Raw genomic sequence first — 23,338 nt, 5'->3', positions numbered from 1 at the left:
GTCTAGTCCCCAGTCAAGAGGGAGGTTTGTTTTGTGAAAGGGCTGTTATCATCTTTGTTTTAAACTATAAGTTCATCCCAAAGTTAGTTCAGCCTAGGCCCAGGAATAAACAAAGACAGCTTGGAGGTTAGAAGCAAGTCAGAGTTGGTTAAGTCAAATCTCTTTCACTATCTCAGTTATAATTTTGCAGTGGTAGTTTCAATCCCTCCCTTTGGGTTTTATAACACCTTAAATCTTAATATGTTGGCTAAAGAAGGTGGAAAAAGGGTGACAACTGCTGTAACTTCTTTGTGCTGACCAGGGGAATAGTGGGGGTAGGTGTTGACCCCAAGGTAAGAGGAGTGAAACTGCTTTACAACTGTCTGAGCATACCCATGCAGGCCTGGCTGGGGTTCCAAGACTTACATGGCAAAGGTGATAGTATTGTTATCTATAGTTTTAGTACCGACTAGGGTAAGAAGTGCAATTCCCAGTTTTAAAAGTAAATATTTGAAAGCATTAGTTTGGGGACTTGTAGCCCACAAAGAATTTAGGATTTACTCCAAACTGCAGAAAAAATTCAAGAACAGCTAACAACAGATATACTATAGTTTTTCTTTTGAAGCATGTTTTTTTCTCTCTCCAGTCCCCATTTTCTATTAAAAACAAATCATGATAGAACTGATTTGTTTAAAAAATAAACTATAGTCTTATTATACTTGGCCTGATTATGTGCATAAAGTGCAGCAAGAATAATTATTTTTTCACATAGGCTTTTAAAATTGGCTTTGATGGGACTCTGTTCCATAAGGAATCTCAGACAAGACTTTTTAAAAGCTGAGGCCAGCCATGGGTTTGTATCCTCGAATACTTATGAGCTGGATAAATTCCTCTCCTCTGGAGGTCCTAAGATCACTTGGGACTCCTGGGTCTGTTAGAAAGTGATATTCTTTAGTTACCACAGGTCAGGAACCTTGTACAGGGACTGTACAGACAAGACATGAGGACAGATGTCTCAAGAGGCTCTTAGTGACTCTGAGTCAACTTTGATTCTTTAAAGAAGGCATACCATTCCAGTCAAAGCCTTGGTAAAATAACCAGTTTCTCCAATTGTGTCCCATTACAAAGAAAACAGATTCTTATTGCACTTATGCAAACAACTACACTGCCATAAATTGAGAATACTCACAAATAGTTTCCAAATTCTGGAAGAATCAGGTAGAGAAAAATAAATATGCTCAAAATTTTGTTCATAGGAGTATATTTTACTCAATTGTTAAAAAAGCTGCACATAGCTCAAAAGACATTTTCTTGGCCCTGGAAAACAAAAAGGATCAACAACGTTTTAAGCAAAAAAGTTTTTAAAAAAATATTACTTGTCTATTAGTTCAGTCCATTCAATTAACTCCTATTATACTTGATATTTATGAAGATTTCAGCTCTCCATGAGAGTCCCAAAAGTCTTTTTCTCTATTCTAATGTCACATTCTCTAAAGTTATTAGAAACTTGCATTCAATAGCACCCATAAAAAGTCCTTTAGCTGATTCTAAACCACCTTTTGAAGAGGAACAAAACAAGACAACAATTGTCTGTGGAGGACAAAACAGCCATTATTAAAGCCACAATTGACTAGAAATTTTGGTTACTTCTGTGGCATACAACAATTTTACATGACAATTATAACTATTAATAACATACACTAAGTCATCAGAATTATGGGAGTTACACATAATTTTGGAACATACACCAGTAACATATTTATACAAATATAGTCAAAAGAAAGCCAAACACCATTTCATATTTGACAATGCTACCTGTATGACTTTCATACCAAATAAGGCAAACACATGATTTTAGACTTCAGGGGACCTAATGTCTAAAGGATTAGTTAGGCCAGAAAATGACATACTTAATAATTTTATTTTGGAAAGTTTGTCAAATATCAAGGGTTTAAAACACTGGATATCACAAAATAGGATCACAGATTATTCATTTATCTGAAATGGTAACTCAATATTATTTTATTTTGTTTTTTTGGCTGGAGTGCAATGGTGTGATCTTGGCTTACTGCAGCCTCCACCTCCTGGGTTCAAGTGATTCACCTGCCTCAGCCTCCCAAGTAGCTGGGATTACAGGCACCCACCACCATGCTCAGCTAATTTTTGTATTTTTAGTAGAGATGGGGTTTCACCATGTTGGCCAGCCTGGTCTCGAACTCCTGACCTCAGCTGATCTGCCTGCCTTGGCCTCCCAAAATGCTGGGATTACAGGCATGAGCCACTGCTTGGCCTCAAAAAATTTTTAAAGGAAAAAACCTTTACTCTGATAGAAGAAACTTGGCTTTCCAAACAAGACCCAATGAAGATAGCATGAGGCCAGTGGAATCTGTCTCTTCTCTCTCCTCTTTCTTTCCCTTGTTATCTACCCAAAAGGGCAAACAAATAAAAACCTTTCATTATCTTTTAATATTGCATAAAAATCTTTCAAAAGAGAAAACAAAATGGCATTTTTGCATTAGTGCATCTTTAATGCTAAAGCTAGTTTTTAAATAAAATTTTACAAATCTATCCAGTTTTAATTAGTTTGACCATAAGGTAACATTTTCATAAACCTTTTAGGATGCCTTTATAATTTTCTGTTAAACAACAGATTAATTTTCTTAGAAAACCATGTTATCTGGGCACATGGACTGAGATTCTGGCCCCTCATTAGTGTGCTTTTAATATTTAACCTATGGAAAAACAATTAAATAATTCCCTTCAAATCTTAGCCAACTTGCTCATACCCACAGAACTTTGATTACAAGACCAACCCTTTTCTCTTGCTTAAGTCTTCAGTTTTGTCCCATTAGTCTGTTACTCCGTTACTCTGTTTGTCTGAAGTAGAAAAAATTACATTTCCTTTAACAAAAGCCATATTCCCATGCCTTCTTATAATCTTTTACCAAAAACATATTCTACTTTTCGTATGCATTTTGTATGTAAAACTGTTTCTCCAGTAGTCTCAATTACATGTTACAATGTTAACTGTTAGCAACCTTTATTTTTGGTGAAAACCTGACAAGTAAGTGATTTTAATTATGTACTAGGTATGGAGTCTAGGCCATCAGGCAAATAAGGTCTGACTCTTCCCAGCATAGTAACTAGGTGGGGCATGGCTAACTCCACATGTCCCCAGGTCTCATCTAGAGTCTAGTGCTCCAAAGTAGGTAAATTGAACAATTTTTTAAGTCAGAGTCAGTTTATGACCTTAAAGCATTTAGAAAACGTGATATATGACCTTAATTTAGACCAAATGTCTACATTTTGAAGTCACATGAAGAAAAAGTCATTAAAGTTTCTCTGACAAAATACTTAAGAACTTATTTTTCTAAGCCAATTAATCAGAGCTCTTTTATATATAAACATCACATATACAACATATATAAGTAGACAGAAGATATAGTAATTGTACAATTTTTCATTTGCCAGTTTCTTAGTTGGATTCCTGGCTTCAGGGTGAAGCTCTTGGAGAACAGGGCCAGGAAAACATGCAGTTTCTAGGGCCTAATGAGTAGACACAGCTGTAGGGCAAAGCCAGATCCCCAAAGACAAACCCACCCTTTTCTGTTTGATGGAACCATATTTTGCAAGATGTTGCCCAGTGGGCCGCAGGGGAACCAAATTAACATTTTTCATCCCAGCAAAATACACATAACAAAACAGACACTAGTCACCTGCGAAGAGTGGATAGTCATCCCAAGACAGGCCTGTTGAACTCTCTTCAGGGCTCACCGAATGTGACCAGACAAATAAGGAGGGTTCTCTGAGTTAGACCTGCTGGACTTTCAGCAATTCCTTCTGAGATCTACTCCACATACACAAACACACACAAAGACGAGAAGGACAGAAGGCCTTCCAAATCAGATCCCTAACCAAGAACTCCAAGAGTATACCTTCCAAACTATCCTCCTATTCTCCATCTGAGAAATCTCCCTGAAATCTTCCTGTTTGAGAAGTCTCCCAAACCAAGACTCTTTCTACTAGTCAGGGAGAGCCAACTGAGACCTCCCAGAAACCCAACCAAGACAGAGACCCCACCACGGTGCTACAGAACCAGTCGGGAGAAGGAACAAGGTATTGGCAGACCCTAGGATACTCACCAACCCAGACACCCCAAAATGGAGCTACAGACAGACTCCCTTTAATATGGCTACAGTTATGGGATGTCTCCAATAATTTTTAAATCTCCAGATTTTTTGGCTTTATATTTAAGGATATCTGCAATTTGTTAGTCATAATCCTAAAAATATAATTCTGTACTATAAGATAAACACACATTTATGTAGAAGTAAACTCTCTTCTCACCAATATGCCTAGATGTGTTCTATGGAAAAGTATATTTTAGATACACATGCACATATGAAGACACGAAAACATACACATCTCAGGGAAATTGTGCATAGTCTCCATAATTTTTCAGGTGGCCTACTTCATTGCACTGAAACTATCAGTGACCCCGAATTTAAGATTCAATGAAAGGTCATTAAAACAGCTGCAGTTGTCTTTCAAAGAAGATATGTTAGAACCAATTTGGCTATTAATAAAACATTTAGATGATGAGCCCAGGGCATTGTATTACTGGAATTTAATTTTTTTTCTACAGGAAGATTAGGAAAACACACAAAGGCACATAAAATACACTTACATATTGATATTCTTTACACTTTATTACCCACAAATTTTGTCTGTTTTGTATTAGAATCAAACTGATTGGAAGGAATTTCCAGAAGTGTCTTAATTCATTAATTCCTTCTGATTTCTAAGCTACTGTAATGAAAATAGGTAACTAATTTTTGAAAATTCTAAAGGAGGAAGCTTTTTTTACATCTGTTCTCAATAACTCAGTGTCTAGCTTTTCTAATACATAAAGGGATTATTATAACTATGTTATAGCTTTGTAGTTGCAATTCTGTTTTTGATTAGTGACATAGTAAACAGTAGAAAACACTTCTACTTTTATAATGGAAATGTTAAAAGGTTATTTTTTTTTTTTTTACCTATTCTGTGAGCATTGACATCTTTTTAAATTTCTTGACAATGCATTCTCTGTAGTCTTCTCAAAGTACCTAGGATTATTTTGATTTTTTGGAACTCTTATTTGGATCTGCTGCCTTAAATCAGCGAAAGCCAAATAGAATGCAGTATTTGAGCACAGTAAATATTCAGTGGCCATCTTATGTTTACTGTTCCTGTTCACTGTTACTGGCATAGACTTCAACTCAAAGACACTCACCAATTTAGCTCAAGTTTCAGTACAGGTCCTTGAGCCTGCCCTGCTAAGATCATGGAAAGTTTGTTTTGTATTCATCATAAGTCACTGGATACTCTTTATATGTCAATCTCCAGGTATTGTCTTTTACTAAAATTATGGTAGTTTGGACTGTGAATCTCTTCTTGGATACCTCTGATTCACTGATGATTCATTTTAAATAATTTTCATTACATTTAAAATTTCTAAATGCTATTTTTAAACTGTTGGTTTCTCCTGCTTTAACGCCTGAGTTAAGTAAAACTGACAAGAACATACTGATAGAAGCATGACAATAAGCAATACTTGGAAAACTTATTACAGATACTTGTTGCATTTATATGTGTGTGTATACGTGTAGTTACAGATACTTGTTACATTTATATGTGTGTGTATACGTATAGTAGCTTCCTTTGATTTTAGTTTATATTGTATGTTTAACAGTCTCTATACTTTTTCTGGAGAGTAGAATGCCATTTTCGTTGTGGAGACATGAACTCATTTCATTAAATATGAGGCTGTTTGTAAAAGATAATTAACTATGTTCTCCTGTTTTAATATTTGGTAGTTACAGACAAAGATATTTACTATCAAGATAATCCAGCAAGGCTGTAGATTTCTTACAACTTTGGAAATGTGCTGTCTTTAATAATCCTGAGGTATGCCAAACATGTTAGAGTTCCTTCTCGAATATTTTTCCCCTAATTGAAATCCATTGCCTCTACTTGGGTAGTTGACAAAGATTCTAAAGTGACCAAAATATTTGTCTGGTCTTGTGGATAGAGACTATTTTGGCAAATGTTTGTTACTTTCTTTGTCCTGTAAGAATAACAAAATACACCGTTGGTTATCCTCGTCTTGTATCAAACCAATAATGGCCCCAGGCTTCATTTTATGAATTTAAAGATTCAGCCACTTAAAGGAATGACCAGTTCATGGGGTTTGCAGGAGTTTATGACAGAAGGGAAGAGAGTAACATTGGCCATTTCCTTCCTCTCCTCCCACTCAGGATTATACTTATGTAAGTCTTATAATGGACAAGAGGGTAAGCTTTGGGACCAGACTACATGAGTTCAAATCCCAATTCTACCACTTACTGCCTGTGGCATCTTAGGTTTACTTTACCTCTTTGATCCTCAGATTCTTCTGAAAATTTGGGATATCCTTCACCTTAAATATTTATCCCAATTACATTTCTTTGATTATATGAATGTTAAATTATCACATGTACCATGAAAATATGTGCAGCTCTTATGTATCAATAAGAAAACTTTACAAAATAAAAAAGGAATAAAGTATTTCATAGGGATATTTTTAATATGAAATTAGTTACGCTCAGCACTTGGTACTTGGCACACTACTTATACTTATTTGATTTTAGTAATTTGGAAGAAACTCAGTATCTTTCTAAAAGAAAAGAAAAACTTTCTTGCCTTTTTTCTGTAATCTACCAAGTATCTTGATACCACTGGTATTTGTGTCACCTGGACTGAGAGGTACTTTTCTCATCTTTTTAGTTTTTGAAGTGCCAACTCTGCATCCCCTAGTTAGGCAGAAGCCCCAAACTTGATTATCAATTTGATTTTTTTTTCAACTGCAATTTTCTTGGTCTCTTTAGAATTTTTGCAAATGAACTAGACAGGCTTTCAAAAACCTGTTCATGAATAGAGATATTCTGTAGAGTAACTCTAGTTTCTGGAATATGTCCACAGGAGAGATGAATCTGCTGTAGCACAAGTGACCTGCTCCACCTTGGCCAGAACATAAAGATAAGGGCCCTACCCCTGGGTCTGTACCCATGGGTGTGCCTCCCCACACTGGAAGCTTAATTTCTGCTTGCTTCTTGGGGGATTGCCTACAAATAGATCCCAGGGAAGGGAGTCCGGGCAGAAAGAGGTTTGCACACCCTTTCAGCAGTACGTTATGCTCTAGAATTGCATGCAGTTAACTTTGCACTAAGTCATCTGTGAAGCTTAAAAAATATTCTGGGCTTTCAGGAGTTGGTGCATGGCTAGGGAATCTTTTCTAAGTTCCCTGGAGGATTGTTTTACCTCTGGCCTGTGAACTGGCTTTTGGAACCACAGGTTTAAACTTTTCTCAACTCAGCTGAAAATAAGCATCCTGTATGTTTTGTTTTTTTCCTTGAGTTTTGCCATAGGCACACCGTTGATACTGAGTTGGAGCTGCTAAATGTGTTGCTTGACCCTGGGAAACTGAGGCTTTGAATGTCTTAACCCCAGGGAATAACTGATTTGAGAAACATGAGTTGTAGGCCAGGCCCATCAGGGATCTGATGGGACCCAAGGGGACCCTGATATTGTGTGGGATTGAGCAGGGAGGCTGATGCCCTTCTCCAGCCTAGTATTTACTTATGTTTGTTTGTTCAGCAGCCATTTAAATGATTACGAGATCAAAGGCATTTTGCTGGGCACAAGGGATCCAAAGACTATAGTGGAAAGAGTACAGGTTTTAGAATCTGCCAGATGTTGGTTTGAATCACTGCTGAGCTATGTGATTTTGTGCTATTTACTTAACTTCTCGAAACCTATTTCCTCATCGGCAAAATAGAAATAATGCTTGCTTTGCAAGTTGCTGTAAGGATTAGAAATAATACAAGTAGGGCACCTTATATAGTGCTATCATTTATTTAGCGTTTGTGTGCCAGGAATATGTGAAATTTTATACATATTCTCTTTCACTCCTTATACAGATGCTGAAGCAGGCATCATTGCTACTACCAGTTTAGAATTGAGAAAACTAAAGTTTAGAAAAAGTGTCTGGTCCAAGATCTCTAGTTTCTAAGTGGCATAACTCTGCTTTGAATCCAGGGCTGTCTGACTCCCCAGACTCATGTTCTTAACCTTGTATTCTAGATGCCTGCCAAGGCTAGTATCATGTTGTACCCCGCTACTTCTCCAGGTTAGGCCTGGGAGTGATCCATCCAAGAGCTGTTCAGGCATCCATGGCTCTGTGGCGACTAAGGCATGTTGAATTCCTCTCTAGAGAATATGCAGTTGAGACAAAAGAGGACTGAGGCTATTATAAGAGGGAGGTAAGCCAAAAAAGTCACAGGGTTTATCAGGGATAGAGTGTAGCCTACATAGACCATGTACAAAGCTGAAGTTGAGGCCAGAAGCCGTGGGGGAGCCTGGGAAGAACAGGAGAGTTCATTTTACAGTAGATGACAAAGTATGGCTTTCATTCCTGACCACTTGCAGTGTTTAGATGTAGCCCTTATATCTTTGCTCCAACTCTCAGTTGACATGAGTGTAATTGAATATCTGTAACTTGATTTTTGGAAAGACTCTAACCAGGATGCTATGGCACATTACATTGTAGCTATTTTTAATTATATTTAAAAATTTTTTAAAAATAGAGATGGGATCTCCCTATGTTGTCCAGGCTGGTCTTGAACTCCTGGCCTCAAGTGATCCTCTCACCTCAGCCTCCCAAAGTGCTGGGATTACAGGTATGAGCCACCATGCCCAACCTATTTTTAATTATTTACAAACTAGTAGCCATGATATACATCCAAACAAAATTGCAATAGAAGGTGGTAAATATTACAATGAGAGAGGTTCAAAGTGCTACAGGGCACAGAGTGGGGAATGTATTTATGATTATTTGGGGAGCATACATCCCCTCATGTTATGTTGTGTTAACTGTGTTCATGTAAGACCTGCCACTTAACTGAGCTGTTGGCTTGGACCAATAACCTATACCCTTTTCTTTAAGAGACAGGGTATTGCTTTGTCATGCAGGCTGGAGTATGGTGGCATGATCATAGCTCACTGCAGCCTCAAAATCCTGGACTCAAGCAATCCTCCCACCTTAGGCTCCTGAGTAGCTGGGACTATAGGTGTGTACCATGCCCAGTCTCATTATCTTATATAGCTGCCACGTATAAACCATTACTTTCTTTTCACTTGTGTGTCAAGTTCCATAGAAATGGTGTTGAATCCAAATTAAATAAATGCTTGCCATATGACGACGGTCTTAAATATCATTTCTTGGGCTACTACTTTTTGTTTTTCATTTAGTTAATGGTTATTGATTTAAGACGAAGAGGAAGGTATTACATCTTCTTGTTCTAATGGAATTATCTTAAAAGGTACCTTTCCTTATAGTATGAAGTCAGCTATGGAGGAACTTAATTCTTTTCTGGTTATCCCATACCTCCTAATCAAATGAAAACAGCTGAATCATTTTCTCTGCCAACCTGGTGGTTTTTCTGACTTAATTTAGGAGTGCCAGATGAGCTTGATATTTATCTGCATTTATTCTGAGTAAATTTAGGGCAGGCACCTGTACAACATCCTGGCAACACAGTTTGAGTACTTACCTTTTCCCCCAAAACATTCAATTAAATGAAAATGGATGTAAAGCACTTACTGGGCCTGGTACAAAGTAGGAATGTTCACCATCTCACCTTACTCAGGAAACTTTATAGCCTGCATCTTGCTAAAATGTAAGAAAAAGGATAAGCAATGAATCAATGCAGTATAAATTTACAGAAAATCGAAGTTACAGAGAAGTTGTTATTTATGCAGAATTTACCTGTTCATACAGGGTTTCAGAGTTAGGATGAGGTCAATGACTTTTTATGTGGAACTCAGTCAGGGTAATACTGTCTTCGGTGCTTCTTTGCCTTCCTTGCAAAATGACTCAATAGCTTGAAAAATGACTCTCTATCCTTATCCATTGACCTTTAAAGCTGGGAAAGTGGCCAGGCATGGTGGTTCATGCCTATAATCCCGGCACTTAAGAGAGGCCGAGGCAGGAGGATGACAAGGTTAGGAGTTTGAGACCAGCCTGACCAACATGGTGAAAACCTGTCTCTACTAAAAATACAAAAAGTAGCCAGCTGTGGTGGCATGTGCCTGTAATCCCAGCTACTCAGGAGGCTGAGGCAGGAGAATCGCTTGAAGCCAGGAAGCGGAGGTTGCAGTGAACCAAGATCGTGCCACTGCACTCCAGCCTGGGCGACAGAGGGAGACTCCGTCTCAAAAACAACAACAGCCACAACAACAACAACAACAACTGGGAAAGCATATGAGAGAATAGCTAAACTAGGCTCAGAGCACAGGTTTCCCCTTCTAATTAGCTGTAGAAGCATGGGTAGGGGTCACTCTAGATCTTCTGTGCTTCAGTTGCTTCATAGCTAAACCACCTTGCAGAAGTGGGCTACAGCAGAGCCTAGCAAATGCCTAGTATATTTGCTGTCTTTCCACCCTCACCAGTGCAGCCAACTCCTTGTGGTGCTGGAATGCCACTTGTCAGGAATCACCACCAAACAGCTTTTACCCTTGATGTCAAATCTATGTGACTTTCTGCACCAGAAGATAGTGCAGATCATTTGCAGTTTTACATCTCTATTCTTATAAATAAGGAATCCAAGATAAGAATCTGTTATTTGCAGGTAGTTTAACTTTCCCATAAGAAAGTGACAACAAGAATTTGTGAATAATGCTTTTTCTCTAAATCAGTATTTGAATAGCAGATTTTCCTTCTTAATTTTCTTTTCTTCTCTCATTAGCCCAAATATCTTTTTAACAGCAGTACAATTATATTTTTACCTTGTGCAGTACTTGGGTCTTGTTAATCTTTAGTCCACTAAAGAGATTACCTATGGTTAGAAAGAAATCAAAAGCCTCCAATGGGCTTTCAACAAAAAGTATTTAAGAAATTAGAGCCCCAAAGTTGCCCTGTACATTGTTTTAAAAAACCATCTCCTAACCAGTACTCTTACTGTAAAAGTGAATTATTGCCCCCTTGTGGTAGAATTGTGCATTTATTTCCTTCACACAAATAGTCGTGTTTTACAGTTTCTACTACTCTGAAAACTTTGTCCTTTACAATTAACCTAAAGTATTTATGAAAATAATTTTAGATAGTTTTTAAACGATCTCTTCTTGTTTGTGCTCACCTATGTGAAACACCACAGAATCCTGTCTTCAAACTATTTTGTGTTTCTCTTGGACGGACTACAGATTTAAGAAACAAGCCCAAATCTCATTCAGATTACCTTGTTGTAGTCCTTATTGCTTCAAGAAAGCTGAAAGAGGTTATGGAATATTCTTACTGCCCCTTTAAAAGCCATGTCGTACACTCGAAGAACAGATTTTCTTCAGAGCTGTGAAATGAGGAATTTCTGAGAATTTTTGAAATACCACGTGCAGGAAACCGTAGTGGTAATACAGTTCATTTATAAAGGTTCAGGTGATCTTCAGGGTTAGCTTTTCTTCCATTTCCATCGTTTTGAACATGAAATAAAATTTTAAAACCAAATAGGACTTCCTGTCAACAAAACGGGTAACAGGTCTGACTCCCAATAAAATGTCTTCTATGAGAAAAATTGAAGTCTTAAAGAAGCCATTTCATACTATTTTAGATCAAAAATGTGGTACATTTTTACAGATGAAAGAATAGTAACAGTCAGAGGCTTCCCATTTAAATTGGCTGACTGAAATAGCTTTTACAAATTAGTGTAAACCTGTGCAGGTAGTAAGTAGTCTGAATCCTGATATTCTGAATGATTGTCACATTTGTATGTTGAGAGAAGTAAATTTTGTCCGTTATTTGTTTTGGACAGTTGTCACTCTCTATCACTAGTCTTGCAAGAAGAACACCTCTTGTAAGTTATCTCTAGATCGTGTGTAGATTTTAAAAGCACACGCTCTTTTATGAAGATGAAATGACTAAGTGACCCTTTGAAAAATCTTCTAAGTTGCTACTTGACATTCAAGTAAACTCTCCTTAGTAGGTGGCTTTTTATTATTTTCAACACTTTAACGTTTATTGCTTTGTCTCTAGATTATTTTTTCTTAAAGAAAATGATAGCAAACCATTATTGAAAGATTAGATGTTGCCAGTCCTTTCAAAACACAGCTATCTGTAAAATCTTTTTAGTGAAAAGAAGAGGTGCATTTCTAGGAAACCAAATGATTGTTACTGAAAATGCCTTAAAAGGAACTGACGACACTTTGTGCTTTCAGTAAAGAGCCACAATTGATTCCTTTATTCTTTCCACCTTACCCTCACTTCTGACTCCACAGCCGAAGTAAATAAGTAACTCTTATTTTATTTACATTTTACATTATGTAAATAAAATAAGAATAATTAAAATATGCCCATTTACATTATGTAAATAAGATGTAAATTTATTTTTTAATAAATTTTTAAATTTACATTTTAATACATATATATTTAACACATATACATTTTACTTATAATATGTATTTGTTGTACATTTTACTTATGTAACTTATACTTGAAAATTGCAAAGAGTAGATTTAAAATGTTCTCACACAAGAAAAAAGCATATTAGGTGATGGATTTGTTAATTCGCTTGATTATTAGCTTGATTAACCATATCACATTATGTACATACATCACAACATCACGTTATACACTATACAATTTTTATTTGTCAACTAAAATAAATGTGTTATTCTGAACTATATGGACAGTAGAAAGATTTTTATCTTAGGCTACATAGGACACAGTGTGGTAGATCCCAGTCCTGCTTGTCATATTTGCCCACTTGAACTGCTTTCTGGAGGGAAGAAAGCTTCAAGAACTAACAAACCTCCATTCTTAATGTCTGAAGTGTTTAGGTCAATAGTTTTTAAGCTTTTATGTTTCAGATCTAATTACAAGTGATCACTCTGCAAAAGAATCTGCTTACTATCATTTCCATCACAGTAGGAATGCTTTGGTATTACAGGCTTTTTCTTAGATAAGTTTTAGTGATATCCAACAGTAGTATTCCTGGATATAAAGTTAATTGCTATTACTTAAAATATAAAATACTTGTATTCATAGTTGAAAACACAATTTATTCCCTCAGTAATCATAAAAAGAAGAGGTCATGAAAAGTGTAGTCAGGACATTTAAGTACGTTACAATTTTTTCAGTATTAAAGATCCCTGTGCACAAATCTTTGTCCAAGTTTAGATTATGTTCTGAGGGATAGAGTCCTAGATCTGAGTCAAAAGTTAAGAATATTTTTAATACTTTTGTACACATTGGCAGATGGCTTTTCAGAAAGGCTGTATCCATTTTATATTCTCAATGCATCCTGTTGGCTGTCTCATGACATTCTTACAAGTGTTAGGTATTTTTACTTTTAAGGATCTTTGTAGTGGCATCTTATCTTATTTGGAAGTTTTAATTGTGAGATTTGATTATTTAAATATACTTATTAGCTATTTTTATTTCCTTTATGAATTGTTTAGGCCTGGTCTATTTTTAAATGAACTTTTAAAAATATTTTAGAAACCAGTTGGTGTTTTCTAGACAATCACTAATCTTAAATAAATCTCTCTTGCTACTCATTCTTGGGCAAAATCAAGTTGCCCATATGGAAAAAAAATAAATGGTCCAGTACTACTCATCATTTACAACTCAGTCCTTCTGACTTTAGATGTGAAAGGAGCATTTCATGTTCTGCTTCCAGAGTATTCTCTGAAATATGACAATATCTGCCAGGTTGGTGGTTACACAGGCTTCTTGTCCCTAAGTTTTAGCGGCTTTGAAGAATGACTGAATCTCTCTGAGGTGATTTCAAAATCTCCATGATGAATTTTATAATGCAGTGAAGCACAGGTTTCAAGTTGGAGCATTACAAACTGAAAAATCAGTAAAACTCAGTCCTAGTTTTGTCCCAGTTGTGGCTACAACAGTAATTTCAGTTAATTACATTTGTCATAATTGTGGCTTACTTTCTGCAGCTTGTGTGTTTATGTATGTATGTAGGTATGTGCATGTATTACATATATATATATAGAGAGAGAGAGAGAGAGAGAGAGAGAAGCTTTTATCTCTTTTTTAGTCGAAGCTACTGAAATTTTTCTTTAGTTTTCTTCCATTAAAAGACTTTCTTAAAACACATAGCATTATGGAAACTCTAGACAGCCTCTGTGCCTTACTCTGAGGGATGTACAAGAAACATTTTTCCAGTGATGGAAAGATTCTTACCTATACCCAGTGAGAGGAGAGAGCATTTGAAGACCTTTGACTTTGAGAGTTTATGAAAGTATGAAATCACTGTCTGACTGGCAGTGGAGCTGGCATTTGCACAGCTTCATGTAATTTGTGAGTCTGCCTATATCTTGGTTCAAAATGATCTACCCTATTTCTGATTTTAATAGCAGCAATTCACAGCTGGATGGTAGCAGTATTTCCATAAGGAATTGTTCATATTTCTCTGCAGAAGAGTTGATAGGTTATGCTCTTGGACCATTTCCACATGTGAGCAAGTCAATGTAATTACATTAGTTAGAATGTGGCTTTGATAGTATCTTTCTAATTTTGTTCGTTTTGAGGATAATCTTGTCTTGCCAGTGATATTCTACACATCTTCCTTTCATCCTAGGGCCACAACTTTTTCACAGTGTCTCATAACTTTCTAGTGAACGATGACTGTAGTATTTTCATTCTATAGACATAGAGACTAAGAGTCGGGCACATGCCTTACTGACATCTCAGTTACAAGACTGTGCCTAGCTACCGGGTTTTCTTCTTCCCAGAAGTAGCCTTTCTCTAAACCACATTGCATTGCCTTCCTTAAAAACGGTAATAATTGGGACCAGTCATCTCCTTGCATCTGCATAACAGTGCTGAAAAGATCTGCCCTGTAGACCTGATTCTACCTGATTTTGAAGAGATTCCCTTAGTTATGATGTGTCAAGGCCACTGCATTCTCAAGACACTAGGGATAAAGATATGCAAAATTTGTCATTAGAATTGGATATGTTGGATGTTGACAATCCCCTCGTAAAACTCAAACTTTTTTTTTTTTTCTAATGATCCTGGGCAGTATCTATTCCAAGTCTTCTCTTGTGAACTAAAAAGTAAAGTTAAATTCATGACTTGAATTATGTGTTGGGTGACTGCCATCATATTTGCCTTTAAATACTTCCCGTATAGCATATATGTGCTTGGGAATGTGCAGCAATTGAAGTCTAGAAGTCATTCTCCAAGTCTAATCCCGCATCCACAGAGGTAAAGAAATTAAGCAGAAACAGAAATTAGCATGTTTGTATGTCTATTATAACTTATTTTCAAATATATAGATAAAAACAAGGATTTTTTTGTTAGCTTTAATCTTACTGATTTCTTTTCTCATGTTTGAAAATCTTAGAACGTGAAAAAAGCATATGTATGAAAGACCCTTTCTGTACGTTGTTGTATTTTAGTATTCTTTTACTGCTTTGAGCTGGGCTTGAAGTCAGAACAACGTAGTATGGACCACAAAATATTTTCAGTTAATTTAGGCCTGTCTGTGGTCAAATCTTGGCTAACCATCTTAATTCCTCGGTATTTGCAATATGTCTTATGTGAGAAATGGGACTGGCCAAAAGCAAAACCAACCAACCAAACAACAGCAAAGAGGTGTCATTCAAGAGAGACTTCTGAGGAAAATCTTTAGGGTTGTAATTAGGGCCCCCAAACATTGCTTGTTGGAATTGGTACCATATAGCTTATTGCCAACAGAGTAATTGTACAAGTTAAAAAATTATTTTACATAAATAAGCTTTCAGAAGTATTGCTGAATTTTTGGCCAGGATTACCAACTGTTTTATGCAAGTATTGAGTAACTTCCCTATTACACAATATCATATCAGCCAGTAAACCCAAAACCATTTAATATTGACAATTACTTCACTATAATATATTGGGTAAGTGACATGAAATTGACCATCTTAAAATGAGCTTTTCCCGTCATTTTGCATGGATTTGCTGTTAGTGCAAGTAGTACATATTTAACTCGCAAGTACGTAATTTACATGAATCTTTCTTGTGAATGTGAAAAGCTTTCTTTAACATATATTCAGTCTATTTTTATCCTGGCAGAACACATTTTTAAAATCTAGTAAGATAAGCTTTATTTTTCCATTCACTTAATTTCAATTTGCTTTTAAAAGAAACTCCAGGCTTTATATCAATTAAGCATAAACCAAATGAATTTAAAATGTAGTCAGTAATGATTTTTTAAACTAAGGATTTTGTTGTTTATAGAAAATACAGAACAAAAACTTCTTCATAACACTTTATAATTGAAGCTTTTAAAATATGCTATATTTTGTATTAAGTATTTCATTTTTCTGCCCTCCTTTGTTGTGTCTCATCGTTAGAGATAATGTTACTAAATAGTTGTAACTTTACAGATGCTTTGATTAATGATGGCTTGATCTAAGGTTTCATTGGGTAGGATTAACTATGTTTCAAGATGGCAAAATGCCATTATAACATTAATGCCAGAATTTAATGAGAACCAGAAGTTAGCTTTAAGGACCTTTATAATTTAATATGGGGGCATGATCATGTTCTCATTGTTTTAATGCAGTGTCCTATTAAACATAAGTTATTCTTTTAAATCTTTTTTTCTTGTGATAAAAAGATGTAAAAACATTTGCTCAGCAAATGTTTATTGACCATCGACTAAGTGCCAGTCACTGTGCTAGGGTCTTGAAGAGTAAGCCTGTTTTCCATCCTTAAAACAGATCCTTTCTGATCAGAAAGAATAGAAATAAGAAACATCTACCTTATTTAGAAATCTCATGGTCTTCCTTAACCTTGTATGACTCTGGTTTCCTAATTCATGTATCTCCCTAGACTCTGGTCTGTTTCCTTTTCATTTTTGACATCAGCCTCCTTCTCCATAAGCTAGATTGAAAAATTGGCCAGCTATATGCCTGGAATGAAAGGGTCTGGGTTATGTAATTTTACAGGTATGGGAAGGATGAAGAGCACAAAACTGAATGTCCTGTTCCCTATTCGTAGTACTGACTACTGTGCTGTCAAAAGCTACACCTTACAGGAAGAGAAAAGTTAAGCTTTATAGAACTACAAGATAAAATTTGAAGTAGGGAAAGTAAGAGAGGAAGAACAGCCAACAGGATTCTTTCTTGTTCGTTGAGACAAAAGTCTTCCTGTATTGAAGGTGTGTAGGGGTGACTTACTTTCTGTAAAACGCAGGAGACCTTTAAAGCCCTTTTCTGTTCTAAAAATCCTCTGATTTCCGTGTGTTTAGAACTCAAAGAGGGTGATGGACCTAAGACAGATGTCTCATGTTCTTTATTCTTTTTTCTCAAAATCTTATGTATACATACTTTGAAAGGTTGAGACCTTATAAAGTAAGACTATAAAACTATAACCACAGATGGAGGAAGTAAAATATAGCAGAGGCAAAGAAAAAAAACAGCATTTAAAAAATTCCTGATGGAGGAAAACCTCAACTAGTTAGCTTGTAGCCTGGGCTTCCTAGTGGCTAAGGCAAAGAAGAGAAATAGAATAATTTGGTATGATCGTCTGGTAGTTAGACACATACACCAGTTCATCAGAACAAATAAGCATTCTTCTTGTTCTCCATTAATAACAACAACTTGTCCAGGGGATTTGGATAAGAAGCCATAAGGTATATAATGAATGATGTCCTCATGAATTTTTATAGAAAATAAAGGATTGCACATATGTCATTTTACACATTGGTATTTGGACTATGGAGGAAATAATGTTAAAAGCAAGACTCTTTTTCCCCCACGGGGAAGGGAGAGAGGAGTTTGAAACTTCTGGTATGTTTGCTATAGATAGATGCTTATTTTCTTTTGACCTACTGACATGTGGAGCAGTAGTAAGATGTAAAGATGTGTAGTAAAGGGTAGCATTGTTAAAAGTAGGAGGGAATAAATGGAATTTTTGTGGCAGGATGATATTTGAAAGACAGATCAGGCCACTGGGAGGTTTTTCAATATGCCAGTTCCCTGTAACAGGAAGATCAGTCTCTGTTTTAGACAGCATATCCAATTTAGTAAATTATTATTATTCTGTCAAAATTAATGTGAACAATTTTCTCTTTGAGGCTTTTTCCATAGGTGATGTTTTCCAGACGGGCTTTGTGCAAAACTCCCAATGTTTTTGTATTTTCTTTCCTAGAGAAAGAGCCATTTCTGACATCTCTTCCTTTCTTTCCTTCGTTGTAGGGAAGAGAACACCAAAGGCGAAGGAGAAGAGGAACAAGAAAAAGAAAAGGAAGCTGATAGAAAGGGCCCAGGAGCAACACAGCGTCTTTCTAGCTACAGACAGAGCTAACCAATAAAACAAGAGATCCGGTAGATTTTTAGGGGTTTTTGTTTTGCAATTGTGCACAAAGCTACTCTCCACTCCTGCACACTGGTGTGCAGCCTTTGTGCTGCTTTGCCCAGTATCTGCTCCCAGTAACATGGTGAAAGGAAGCACCACCAGCGTGGCCCCTGTGTTATTTATGCTTTGATTTGAATCCGGAGACTGTGAAGGCAGGAGTAAGTGCACAGCCCGTGACTTGGCTCAGTGCGTGCTGAGAGAATCCGTCCCCGGCACCGTGGACACGCTAGAGGTGTGAGGCTGCAGACCACCGCTGGAGGACGGACTTGTGCCTATTTATGTGAAAGAAGATGCTTGGCAGGCAATGCGCTATTCACTCGTGACCTTTATTTTTCACATTGTGCATTTTCAAGGATATGTTTATGTGGATATCTGCTTAGTGTTACCACATGGTATTCTCAGCATGTTACCTTCACACTGTTGTACGATGAAACTGCTTTTAGCTGAGGGTACGCTCTGGAAATTCCTGCTCAGTTTCATAGCAGCCCTAATATGTACATATACTGCAGGAGCTACATATAAAGCTCTCATTTACTGTATATTTATGCTTTCTTGTGGGTAACAAGTCATACCTGATTAATATGATGTCACTTTGTTTCTAGCGGTTCCTAACCCATTGTCTGAAAAATGATTTTTCTAGTTTGGGGAATTGACACATGTTTTGTTGCCTCTTGAAACTTTTTTTTTTTTTTCCCTCATCGTGGGCTTATTTCTCATTGTAAGGGTAGGATAAACTAGTTTTTGTATATAGAGTCAAATGACCAGTGTCAAAGAGTTTGCATATTGGATAGACCTTCTCCGCTCCACATGTCCCACACATAGATAAAGCAGCAGGTGGCATCTGGCAATCAGAAGCCCAAACTGCCTCTGAGTCTAAGATGTGATGACTTTGATGAAACACAACTGAAAACATGAGGGACTATATCCAGTCACTTGTAGCCGGTTTCACAGGCCAGCTACAGAATTGTCCAAACAAACATTATTTCTGACTGCAATTTTTTCCCCCCAATTTAAAGCAATCCCTGACTTTCAATGACAAGGCACCTACCAATGTTCTTGGGTCACTGAAGAAGGTACTACCATGAGCCTGTGCATAGGATTTGAGGAGATGATAAAAGGATGAATTTCTGTGACTGCCGATCAGATCTTAACAGGTCTCTGTTGAGCCAGAATCTATTTCAGATCCAAGATGGAGAGGAACACTATGGGAACTTCCCAGGTGACTTTCAGAGCAGTTGTTTCAAACACATCATTGTCCTCTTAGGGGAACCAGTTTTTAGAAGGTTGTGAATTGGCTTTTTCACAAAGCATTATTATCTTCCTGGCTGATCCAGGAGAAGATTAGAACAGAAAAATAATGGTTGTGGATTTCGAAACAAAGCAAGGTAAAGCCTTTTTTTTTTTTTTCCACCTTCATTGGCAAAACTACCTCTTCAGTGTTTTTGTTTAACTAACTTTTGATTCAAAAGCATCTTACTGATAAGGATAAATATCATATACATCATTATGAAAATATTGCTATGAGATAATAAGCCACAGATGAATGTTGTATACAACTTTAGGGTTTGCATTTAATCCTGAAGTATTACCTCCTTTCATGTCTATTTACACTATTTTCCCATTTACTAAGTGGGGAGGGGGTCTCCTTATATAGTGCTTCATCGTTAATAAGTCAATACCTGTTGTTCCTGGGATGTTCTTTTTTGTGCATTAAAAACTTCAAAATTATTCTTTGTGGAGATTTCTTTTTTACTTTAGAGATAGATACATTTAGAAATAACTAACTCAGTACTTTGTTCTACCCCCAAAATAACGGCCCTTTAAAAAAGACAGACAAATCTTTAAAAACCTGTATTGGTAACTACATCTAGAACACTAGTTTATAGATAAACTAGATAACTATAAACTAGAGTCCAAGTGCCCAAGTTCTAATCCAGACTGACAGTGGCCTGTGAAAATTACTTAATCCCTCCACTCTCAGTTTCCTTATCTGTGAAATGGGGATCACATTATCATCTGCCTCTAGGGGCTGTGTTTTAAGGACCAAATGAAAATATATACAGGGAAATATATACAGGGTTGTACTTTAAGGATATAATTAGGTAAAATGTGTAAAGTATGGTCAGCACAGCATTCTATATACTAAGTACTATACAAGTTGGTCACCTATTATATCTTTCATTGGATATTTAGATTCTTTTAAAAATATTGATTTCTCCTTATTAACAAAATAGAACATTTATGAAAAGTATCAATCTATTGCTTGGTGCCTGGGCATTATTTGCTAAATCATTTACATCTGCTTGATTTCTGAGTCTCCCTGATATAAGCAGCATACACACACAGATACACACAAAACTGAATTCATTCCTCTATCAATCAATAATGGTGCAATCAAGGAAATAAACTAGTCGGGGTGTTTCAGATGGGGAATTTAACACCAGGAATTGGTTATACAGGTGATTGATAAAGAAGACACGAAGCCAAAATATGTTGCCAAGATGACCCAGAGATTAGCAACAGCAGGAGGCACTATTTTACCCCTAATGCAAGTGGGATTACATGAAGAGGTAGAGTTTACAAAATCTAGAAGCCAAGGGTGCCCAGCTAGACTTAGAACCATAGCTGAGGCTAGAGCTATAACCACAGAAGGAGCTGGAACTGAGGACAGAAAACTTGTTTGGTAGGAGCTGAAATACTGGAGATGATCTGGTTGCTGTGAGAAATGTTGCTTGAGGCAAATTCATAGAGGAGGAAATACCCTGGCTTCTCCCTATCATCTCCCAACCTCCAGTCTTCCACCAGTGCCCGCTGTTGCCCAAAGCTGCCCAGAAGCCAGTAGGCAAGGGAGTCTGGGTAACAGAGTTTTCTGTGGTTCAGAAGAGCCTGAGGGAAGGGCAGCGGGTAGATCTAAGAGCAACCAAATGATCCACATAATCATCACTGATACCTGCCTTCAACTGTTCCCCTTCCTGCTTTTCCCATTGGACAGTTAATTCTTTACCTAGTTGATTAAAGGCTCTTGTATTCGTCATTTACTTCCTTTGTTCCCTACATCTAGTCAGTTACTAATATCTAATGAGTTTACCTTGGAAATATCTCTTGATTTTCTCCCTACCCCTTTACTTTCTTTGCCCAAGGCTGGTCCTCTTTGTCTCTTTCTCTGGACTGTTCCACTCTTCCTAGACATCATTCTTGCCCCCACCTTCACTCACTCCAATTATTCCTTTGTATTTCTACCACTTATTTTTCTATTAACAATTTTTTACTGCTTTTTTTAAAAAAATACTTTCCCATTCCCTATAGAATAAAATTTTACAATTCTTCAGTGCCCTTTTAATGTCATCTTCACCCGTGTATCTTACAGAGATCAACAAAAGACTGGATGGGGTGGAAGACTGTGGTAAAATCTTCAAGGGTTCCGTGACGGTAAACTCAGACATGCTCACTGTATTAGTTGATACCCCTTGAATCACAAAGACAGAAATGCAAGGGCAGACATGGCTTTAAAAGTAGATGATATTAGCATGAGTTGGTTTCTGATAAAAAGTAGGTGATAAACATTAAATCTTGAAATCTCCAATTCTTGTTTTACTTCTTATTAAAATAGATCTTTATTTTAGGCCTAAACCTAAAGTGAAATATTAAACATTCAAAAAGCAAATATTTTTTCTACATACAGTTCTAGGTTCCTTTATGTGGGTAGCACCACTACCTTCTAGCATTCCCTTGACTGAGAGGTTGAAGAAGCTGAAAAATGTGTGATGAATAAAGATTTTGATGGATTTCCATATTCATCTCTGATGAATCATTACAGCAAACTGCCATGTGCCATTTTCTCCTGTGCCAGCAGACATTGTTACTCACTCTCTCTCTACCTCTGAGCAAGACATGTAGATTCAGAATCCTTCCCAACAAAAGTGTTCCAAGAAAACATTACCAATAGATTGGAATTGACAGGGGAGTTATAACTTTTTGCTTTCCAGGTTCAACTTAATGCCCTAGAGAGTGACTTCACCCAGACACCCTCTTTGGAGCACTCCATGACGTATTTTTCAAACCTTTCCGCTAATATCCTTACAGGCAGAGAAGAACAAATTCATAACTCTGGAATTATAACCTGAAGCAGCCTCATTTTAATCCTGATTTTAAAATAATTCATGCAAATATTGCATTCTACTCAATAAAATGGCTATTTTTAAATACAAAATTATTCCCCTATCCTTTGACATTCTCTTCAAAAACCTTGGAGCAAAATCACATTTCAGGAAGATGTTCCATGTTCATTCAGTCCTAGGTTTTACATACTCCTTGGCAAGTAGTTCCTTGTCCCTGGAAAAATGCATATCTTCATTTAAGAAGCTGAACAGTAGTTCTTTGGTAGTGTTCACAAATGGCTTTACCAACTAACTCCTCCTTGGGTTTTATGACCTCAGGCTCCCCAGGTGCACATTCAACTTTAATTTGATTCTTTTTCTACTGACTTCCTTTCTCCTCCTTTCTACTTTAGTTATGATTCAGCCACAAGCTGCCTTCCCTCTGTCTGTTTTTGAGAAAAGAGGTAGCAATCTTTTTCTGTAAAGGGCCAGAGAGTAAATATTTTAGGCTTTGTGGACCACACTATCTCAGTGGCAGCTACTCAGCTGTTATAGCAGAAAAGCAGCCATATTTAGTATGTAAATGAATGGGCATGACTATGTTGCAATACAACTTTATCTAAACTTAAATGTGAATTTCATAGTTCTTACATGTCATAATATCTTCTTTTGTGTTGTGGGAAGTCAGGGACCCTGAATGGAGGGACCGGCTGAAGCCATGGCAGAAGAACATAAATTGTGAAGATTTCATGGACATTTATTAGTTCCCCAAATTAATACATTTATAATTTCTTAAGCCTGTCTTTACTGCAATCTCTGAACATAA

At 36.7% G+C, this 23,338-nt stretch overlaps 1 protein-coding gene and 1 long non-coding RNA gene across 4 annotated transcripts in view; one reads left to right on the top strand and one right to left on the bottom strand.

The window, feature by feature from the left end:
• RSPO2 (R-spondin 2) overlaps positions 1-20,143 on the top strand; it is a 190,799-nt gene extending 170,656 nt beyond the window's left edge. For all 3 annotated transcript variants that reach the window (XM_055287057.2, XM_055287054.2, XM_055287056.2), the window contains exon 6: positions 18,256-20,143. In XM_055287057.2, the coding sequence (XP_055143032.1) occupies positions 18,256-18,371 (116 nt within the window). In that variant the 3' untranslated portion in view covers positions 18,372-20,143. The remainder of the gene's footprint in view (positions 1-18,255) is intronic.
• The window catches only part of LOC129486718 (uncharacterized), a 139,550-nt gene continuing 119,003 nt past the window's right edge, over positions 2,792-23,338 (bottom strand). Inside the window, exons 2-4 of the long non-coding RNA XR_008659062.1 lie at positions 11,295-11,402; positions 9,699-9,730; positions 2,792-2,856 (exon numbers count right to left, since the gene is read on the bottom strand). This is a non-coding gene — a long non-coding RNA (uncharacterized lncRNA). The remainder of the gene's footprint in view (positions 2,857-9,698; positions 9,731-11,294; positions 11,403-23,338) is intronic.

This window comes from Symphalangus syndactylus, chromosome 7 (assembly GCF_028878055.3).
Source record: "Symphalangus syndactylus isolate Jambi chromosome 7, NHGRI_mSymSyn1-v2.1_pri, whole genome shotgun sequence".
Taxonomy (NCBI): Eukaryota; Metazoa; Chordata; class Mammalia; order Primates; family Hylobatidae; genus Symphalangus; species Symphalangus syndactylus.
This window is presented reverse-complemented; position numbering and strand designations above follow the sequence as displayed.